Here is an 8,358-nt window from a genome sequence, read left to right as displayed (position 1 = left end):
ACACGATGGGGGTAGTAGTCCGGTCTGTTTGCAAACAATGAAGCATGCATATGACCTGGATGCAGATGAGGTGCAATGTGCATGCAAGACAATGACAGAGAAGCGAGTCTGCATGTGCCAACCGGATCGTGTGTATGAGAGCTAATGAGGTTATGCAATGTGCATATTAGTAAACAGTCTGCTATTACACAGCAGATCTGGACGGGGCTGCAGCAGGCAGGATGCTGAACAATGTATGGAGGAGACAATGATCTCCCCCTCCCCCGATGACAGGCTGTGTGGCCAGCACCATGCCTGCCCCCCATCTGCCTGCCCCTCCATTGGTGATAAGCAGCAGCTCACATTACCAGCCGGCACACACCACAGGAAGGGGGGACAGGCATTTTGGCGCTAAATCTCTGGCACCTCCCAAGTAGGAGGCTTCATGAATGGGAGGAGGAGGAGGAGGAGGAGGAGGAGGGTGCACCCGGGTCTCTTCTCCCTGTCTCCCCACCTTTCTCTCGGGTGTGTCAATTTTTTTTTTTTTAAGTTAATAATATCCAACAGCTTCAAAGTGCATGCAGTGACAGAGTGCAGTGTGCAGGGAGAGGAGTGCAGTGCAGGGACAGGAGGGTAGTGCAGGGGGACAGTGCAGGGACAGGAGGGTAGTGCAGGGGGACAGTGCAGGGACAGGAGGGTAGTGCAGGGGGACAGTGCAGGGAGAGGAGGGTAGTGCAGGGAGAGGAGTGCAGTGCAGGGAGAGGAGGGTAGTGCAGGGACAGGAGGGTAGTGCAGGGAGAGGAGGGTAGTGCAGGGGGACAGTGCAGGGAGAGGAGGACAGGAGGGTAGTGCAGGGGGACAGTGCAGGGACACGACCCACTGGAGCAACTCCAGGGCCAGACAGAGGTAAGGCTGCCCCTACTACATCATGCTGAGTCCTTGCCTGGCATGGCACCACTTCTGCTGTGTAATGTGCAATGGGTTGTGTGTATGTCATGTATGTGCTATGAATGTGACTAATGCATGTACTATGATTCAGCATGCAATGGGTTGTGTATATGCTATGATTCAGCATGCAATGGGTTGTGTATGTATTATATTATAGCATGCAATGGGTTGTGTATGTACTATGATACAGCATGCAATGGGTTGTGTATGTACTATGATACAGCATGCAATGGGTTGTGTATTAACTATGATACAGCATGCAATGGGTTGTGTATGTACTATGATACAGCATGCAATGGGTTGTGTATTAACTATGATACAGCATGCAATGGGTTGTGTATTAACTATGATACAGCATGCAATGGGTTGTGTATGTACTATGATACAGCATGCAATGGGTTGTGTATTAACTATGATACAGCATGCAATGGGTTGTGTATTAACTATGATACAGCATGCAATAGGTTGTGTATAGGCTATGATACAGTATGCAATAGGTTGTGTATATGCTATGATATAGTATGCAATAGGTTGTGTATATGCTATGTGTTATATATAAAATGCATATGCCCTGGTAAAGCTTGTATTGGGTTATGTATAGTATATTATGTAGTGTATACATGTAATGCATGGTGTAGCATGCAATGTGTTGTGTACATGCAATGCATGTGATAAGGTATAGCATGCAATGTGTTTTGTATTTGTAATGTACTATTATATTGCATGCAATTCGTTTTGTATACATATGTTATAGCATGCATTGGGGGAGGGGGGGTGATGCATGCCCTATAATATGTATTGGGTTATGTATGAGTAATGCATGTCCTATAATATACATTGGATTGTGTATGTATAATGTGCTCTGATATATTGTGCATTGGGTTGTGTATGTGTATTGGGTTATGTATGAGTAATGCATGTCCTATAATATACATTGGATTGTGTATGTATAATGTGCTCTGATATATTGTGCATTGGGTTGTGCATTGCATGCCCTGATGACTGCTCTGGGTATTGCACCAGGGGTAGTGCCCATTTCTGCAGGCTTGAGCTGACACTGGTGATCATTCCGGGATCTGACAGCTGCAGTCATAACACTAGTAGAGCTGCACATAGTAACTTCTGGCAGCGGCACAGGGCAGGAGGGCATGTGGGAGCATTCCGGGCTATACCTATACATGGCACCCACACAAAAGCCGACTCTTTGCATATCCATCCATTCAGGAGTGCAGTGAGATCAGTCGGGTGGGAGTAGCTAGTGAGTGGCGCAGAGTCCTTCTGGCAGTCCAGCCCTCTCTCAGTGCATCTCTCGCCTGCATCTCTTATCCAGAAACACCCCCTGAACTGCATGGACCATTGGCAGCGTTACCTACTCTTCTTGCCATCTTTTAGCCTGGCCTTGGCTGCATGATTATAATTCTGACGGCGTTTTCTATTCTTCTAGATAGTGGCTGGCAGGATCTGTGGATAAGGCATCTGTGGTGGTACGTTTGCATTGAGTGCTGAGAAGAGCTGGAAGATGCCCGGGGTGGTGAGCAAGAACCCGGACCTGGAGTTTGACTCCTTGCAGCCTTGTTTCTACCCGGACGAGGATGATTTTTATCTGTGTGGCCCGGACTGTGCCCCCCCAGGGGAAGACATCTGGAAGAAGTTTGAATTGCTCCCCACGCCTCCTCTTTCTCCAAGCCGAGCTGGGCTACAGAGTGACCCCCTGTCTCCTGGACAGGGGCCCCTACTAGATTATGGCTTACCCGGTGATGAGGATGCCTTGGACTGGGCATCGGAATTGTTGCTGTTGCCTCCTGAAGCCGACTTGCTCGGGGGCTCCGGCTGGAGCACAGAGCTGGGTTTGTCCCCTGGCAACCTCAAGTCCATCATCATCCAGGACTGTATGTGGAGTGGCTTCTCTGCCAGGGAAAAGCTGGAAAGGGCAGTCAACGAGAAGCTGGGCAAAGCCGCAGGGGTGGTGGAACCTGTAGCCCAGAACCAAACCGTCGCCCCTTCAGCCAGCAACTCGCCTGGGCAAGTCGAGGATTTAAACAACCCAGCGTCCCACTGCGTCGATCCAGCCGTGGTTTTCCCATTCCCAATTAACAAGGGAGAAAGCGGCAGAATTGGGCAAGCTAACCCACCCGTCAGTGCCATAGCCACCGCTGTACCCGCCAGTGCACCAGCCAGAAGCTGCAGCCAGCCAAGCAGAACCAGTGCCAGCTCTGGAGACGACAGCCACAGTGAATCTGGTAAATACATTATTAATATTGCTTTATGGACCGGTTCCCTTGTATCGTAGCCTTGGCACCATACGGCATAAGAATATGATATATAACCAGGCATTTGGCTTGCTTATGTATGCCCTCAAAAACATTACAATGTAAGGGGCACCCTTTGGCACCATGGGTCACAGCTATGCCCTGTGGGTAGCGGTAGACGTCTGACAGGGTGTATACACTACTGTTTGTGGGTGTGTTCAGAAAGTGAGTTGTAAACCGCAGCTAGCATGTTAATGCTTGTAGGCGATGCCCAGACTGGTGTGTCTCGGAGCCCCAGCCACTTGTGTCTGCCAGGACGCCATGAATGCTCTTGTGTCTCTATGATTTATCCAGACGTGAGAAATGATTGCACTTCCATCCCTCAGGTTCACCTATCTCCATTTGTTGCATTATAACTGGTCTATCTCCGTATAATAAGCCCATTATTAGCGTTAGTCTCCTCTTTGCTCCTCCGGGGTCGCGATGGTCCGTGTCTCCGCAAGATCCCATTTGCATTGTACAAGGTGACCCGGTGATTTATTTTTTTGACGTCTCATCAATTTTGCAGCAAATTCGAGACATTGAGTTGGGTCAAGGGCACGTTCTCCCCTCCGCTATCGTCCTTGGAGGGAAGGCGTCGAAGATACGTCCGTTTTGGTAGAATAGAAGCCCTCGAAACAGCTGACACAGTAACTTCAGCTCACAGAGTCCTTTTTTTTTTTTTTTCTTCTCCCTTTGACCTCTCTCCTACGAGCAGCATTGAGAAGAGCGCCTTGTTAGGGGCCAATCAACGGTGGCCTATTGAGCGCCCAGGCCACCAGATGGCGATGTTTTTTTGCTTTTAATTCTGAAAGGGTTCATTAAATTAAGAAGGACCTTTTCTTTTTCTTTTTTTTTTTTTTTTTTTTTTAAGGCAGCTGAAGCGGCAGACGGGGGTTGCTGTATATCTGAAAGGTAATCCTATCATGTTAGTTACTAGTAACAGATGCTTGGCAACTTAAAAAGCAGCTTCTCAGGCAGAATTACAACACCAGTGATCCATCGGGCCCCCCTCAGTCGCAGCTCTGGCCATTTATCCTACTGGCCTACTAATTGTAGCTGGATAAAACACTATGCAAATTCATCACCGCTCAAGTGGACCCTGTTGCTCCGACGTTGCAAAGTTTATAACTTTAGTCAAGTTCAAGACTGTTCCCATTGGCAGAATGCCGCGTTGGCAAAAGTTTTATCAAATAAACCTGTTCCTTTAAATGAATATTTTTGAACTTAAAATCCATTATTCATCATCTTGTTGGCATTAACTACTTACAGTGCTAAAAAATCAGCAACAAGTCTAAATTTTTGTTCTCAGCTGAGCCTCCTTATGGCTAGAATTTTATTAATTTTTACATTTTTATTTTTTGTTTTTTAAGTTAAAAATTTTAAAAGTAGGACTAAATAATTTTGCTAATTTTTTAGAATTATGGTCCTAACGCGGCTAAAACTCTTTTCTTGTTTGTGGCTTGACAGCTCAGAGGAAGCACTTCCTCGCAACAGCTGTCTTATTGGCCAGGAACCAAATCCCTGGCTTAAAGGGGCCTACAGATGACCAGCAGCACATTATGCCTTGAAACAAACCCAGCGATTGTGTCTAGCTTTTCCTGTCACCGAGGCAGACAATTTGTTGAATCATTTGATTTTTTTTTTTTTTTTTTTTCCCTGTCCTCCAAGTACAGCAAATCTCCACTTTGCTCTTTTCACGGAGCCTGTATCTAACCGTACAATTTGTTCCACTGTGTTTAATCCAAGGGAGCGATACAGAAGCCTGTGTTGAGTGTCTCGTAAGGGTTAATAATGACAAATTCAAAAATTTTACAATAATTTTTTTTGATATTTTGCAGTTGATCCCAAGTAGTTACTTAATGGAGTTCTGATATCTGTTCTGTTCTTGTTTTCAGATGATGAGGAAGATGACGAGGAGGATGACGAAGAGGAAGAGATTGATGTTGTCACCGTGGAGAAAAGGCGCACGTTATCCGGTAGGCCGGTAACTTGCCCGGCAGTACTGCGCTCTAAATCCAGCACCAACCTTGCCTCCGGAAAAAACCTTCCCACCGAACTTATCCTTAAGCGATGCGCTCCGGTGCATCAACAACACAACTATGCGGCGCCGTCGCCCTACGTAGAGACGGAAGAAGTGGCTCCGCCTCAAAAGAAGCAGAAGAACGAAACGCCCCGCGTGGTAAAAAATGTGGTACAACCAAAGGCTAAAAGCTCCAGCCCTCGCAACTACGACTCCGAAGACAGCGAGAGGCGACGCAACCACAACATCCTGGAGCGCCAGCGCCGCAACGACCTGAGGTCCAGCTTTCTCACTTTAAGGGACCATGTACCCGAACTAGTTAAAAACGACAAGGCCGCTAAAGTCGTCATCCTCAAAAAAGCCACTGAATACGTTCATTCCCTTCAGGCCGACGAACAAAGATTGTTACAGGAGAAAGAAAAACTTCAACTCCGACAGCAGCAGCTCCTCAAGAAAATCGAGAACGCGCGGACTTGCTAGACCTTGTTCCTTTTTTTTTTTTTTACTCTCCTTCTTCTCTTTCTGAACTCTCACTGCCACTTTGCACAAATTTTTGATTCTTCAAAGCAAAACGAGAAAAGAAAAAATATTACAAAATGAGAATTTTTTTGTTTTTGTTTTCTTGACAGTACGAATGTTGGTTTATTTTCCAATCCAGTTCACTCCTGCAGTTGAAGACGCAATGTTTTTGGATTTTTTTTTTCCTTACATGTTTCGTCATCGTTTCGAAACAACTGGATACAGTTTTTTTTTTTTTTGTTCCTGAGTTGAGTAGACTGCCAAATGATTGACTGTTTTATTATATCTCTTTTTTTGCTATACACTTTGTAGGTTTTTTTTCATGTTGTGCGCATTTTTTGAGCTGCTGATCACATCTGTTTTTGTAAGACTCATTCAGTTTCTTTGTTTTTTTGGTTTGTTGATGGTGCTCATTGTAACTGATGTTACTATTCTGGGGTTAGCACTTGTACCTCTGGAGAAACCTCTGTATATACCATTACTACTTTGCCTTTTTTCGTGCAACTTTCTGGGGCTATTCTGGGTAGCTCTCACTACCGCTATTTAGACTGGAAGTTCAGACCCAAGTACTGTAAGGCCTCAATGTTTGAGGAGCATGTTTTGTATACAAATATATTGTTAATCTCTTGTTATGTACTGGACTAATTCTTACACTGCCTGTATACTTTAGTATGATGCTGATACATAACTAAATTTGATACTTATATTTTCGTATGAAAATGAGTTGTGAAAGTTTTGAGTAGATATTTACTTTATCACCTTTTTGAACTGAGAACTTTTGTAAAGAAAAGTATTATATATGCCTTTTGTTTTTTTTCTTAGCCCGTTTCGTTGGTCCTTTTTTTATTTTTATTGTATTTGTTCACGTCTTGTTTGGCGCATAGAACCGGAGCGTTTCAAAGTTCTGTGTATATGTTTTTGTTCGTTTTTTACTCATTCATATTTTTTTTTTTTATTTCAATGTACATTTTTTTTATTTTATTTTTTTATTTTTTTTTAGTGCTTTTTTTCTTCTAGCACTTTGAAATACCTCATGTTTATGAAAAATAAATAGCAGCAAATGTTAATGTCTGTGTTTTGTTACTCTGTTGTGAAATGAGGGATTTTTTTTTTATTTTTGTGTATGTGTGTACCACCACTGGTTGTCACCCTGTGCATGCTTAAAAGGATTATCCAGGATTAGAAAAACATGGCCGCCACCTTCCAGAATGTATTCTAATTTTCAGTTTTGGTGTGGGGTTTGCAACTTAGTAGTGAATAGGGCTGAATTGTAGTACCACGTACAACCTGAGGACAGGAGTGGTGCTGTTTGTGAAAGAAAGCTATGGTTTTTTTTTTTTTTTTTACTTGGTTAAGTTACTTTCTTGCAGAAACAGTGCCACCCCTGTCCTCAGGTTGTGTGTGGTATTACAAATTAGCTCCGTTCTTTACAATGGAACTGAGCTGTAAAAACCCCCACACCCAAACTGAGCGGTGATGTTTCTAGGCCTTGATCACCCCTTGGTCAATATTGACCACATCATTGAAAGCATTAGAGGCGGGAGGCCTCCTATATTACCTGCCTGCCACCCCCACCCCCCTTTCCTCCCTGCACCCCTTTGTGATATGGGCTTAACATGGCGGGCGGATCCGCCGTGCTGGTAATTCTATAACTGGGTCTAATAGAATGGCTGTCACCGTGCAAGACGGCAGTATATTATACTAGCAGTAGTATCTATAGTGGTCTCACATACCTTAGAATGGTATCACTGATGTCTACAGCCCTGACACATGGAAAGCTATATACACTTGATATTGCAAATAGTCACCCGAAATGTTAAAATAAGAGGGATGAGCGAATTTACAGTGAAAGTGAAGCACTTTGCTCAGCTCGGCCATCGGATTGTTAGCCGGCTGCCTTTGAACTCTGTGCCTCCCTGCTCCCGGTGCCTGGAAAAGCTGGATCCAGTCCTGGGAAACTTCTCCCAGGACTGGATCCAGCTATTCCAGGCACCCAAAGCAGAGCGGCACGGAGTTCAAAGGCAGCCGGCTGAGAAGCCAAGCCGATGGCCGAGCTGAGCAAAGTGCTTTACTCTCACTGTAAATTTGCTTATCCCTCTTATTACTGCATGATAAAGTAATAAATGTGAACATAACCCTGCCCTCCACCACTCAAAAAAAAAAAAAAAAGAAATTTAATTTTCCTCAGTCATCTTCCATTACCGCACCATTTATATTGTCCGTCCATTCCTTCCTAAACCAGGATAACATTCCGGCCACTTGCAGGTTGTTGCTCCCAAGATGCAGGCCTGTTGGAGCTGAGGAGGCTTCCGATTTGGCACCTAATAGGGCGGGGCTTCTAATTTGGCGGCAAGATTGTAAAAAATTTTTTTTTTCCTTCTCTCATCCCACAAGCCTGCATCTGACCAAGCAATGACCTGCGAGTGGCCGGAAGGTTATCCGGGTTTGGAAGGAATGGACTGACTGTATAAGGGTGCGGCCATGTATTCCTGGATAATATTGTACATATCTGAGGGTCCGTTTTGACATGCAGATGTGCACCTGTCTAAGGCCCCAAATAAGCCCCGATCGGTGCAGGTTTGCAGTAATTTTACAAGGCAT

At 44.8% G+C, this 8,358-nt stretch overlaps 1 protein-coding gene across 2 annotated transcripts; it reads left to right on the top strand.

Annotated features, from left to right (window-relative positions):
- The first annotated feature begins 443 nt into the window (after positions 1 to 443).
- MYCN (MYCN proto-oncogene, bHLH transcription factor) lies at positions 444 to 6,798 on the top strand. 2 transcript variants are annotated; one of them, XM_069974104.1, is made up of 3 exons: positions 444 to 504; positions 2,372 to 3,167; positions 5,114 to 6,798. In XM_069974104.1, exons 2-3 carry the CDS (start codon positions 2,447 to 2,449, stop codon positions 5,716 to 5,718), a joined length of 1,326 nt encoding a protein of 441 aa, XP_069830205.1. In that variant the 5' UTR covers positions 444 to 504; positions 2,372 to 2,446; the 3' UTR covers positions 5,719 to 6,798. The 2 variants fall into 2 exon arrangements, with proteins under 2 accessions (XP_069830205.1, XP_069830204.1); XM_069974103.1 differs by lacking the exon at positions 444 to 504 and adding an exon at positions 811 to 885.
- The last annotated feature ends 1,560 nt before the right edge of the window (positions 6,799 to 8,358 follow it).

The sequence above is a fragment of the Dendropsophus ebraccatus genome, chromosome 6, assembly GCF_027789765.1.
Source record: "Dendropsophus ebraccatus isolate aDenEbr1 chromosome 6, aDenEbr1.pat, whole genome shotgun sequence".
Lineage (NCBI taxonomy): Eukaryota > Metazoa > Chordata > Amphibia > Anura > Hylidae > Dendropsophus > Dendropsophus ebraccatus.
This window is presented reverse-complemented; position numbering and strand designations above follow the sequence as displayed.

Excerpts from the sequence above, each read along its gene's own strand:
- MYCN (XM_069974104.1), top strand. The coding sequence starts at position 2,447 with ATGCCCGGGGTGGTGAGCAAGAACCCGGACCTGGAGTTTGACTCCTTG. Across the intron at positions 3,168-5,113 it reads CGACAGCCACAGTGAATCTG|ATGATGAGGAAGATGACGAG; the intron begins GTAAATACATTA and ends TCTTGTTTTCAG.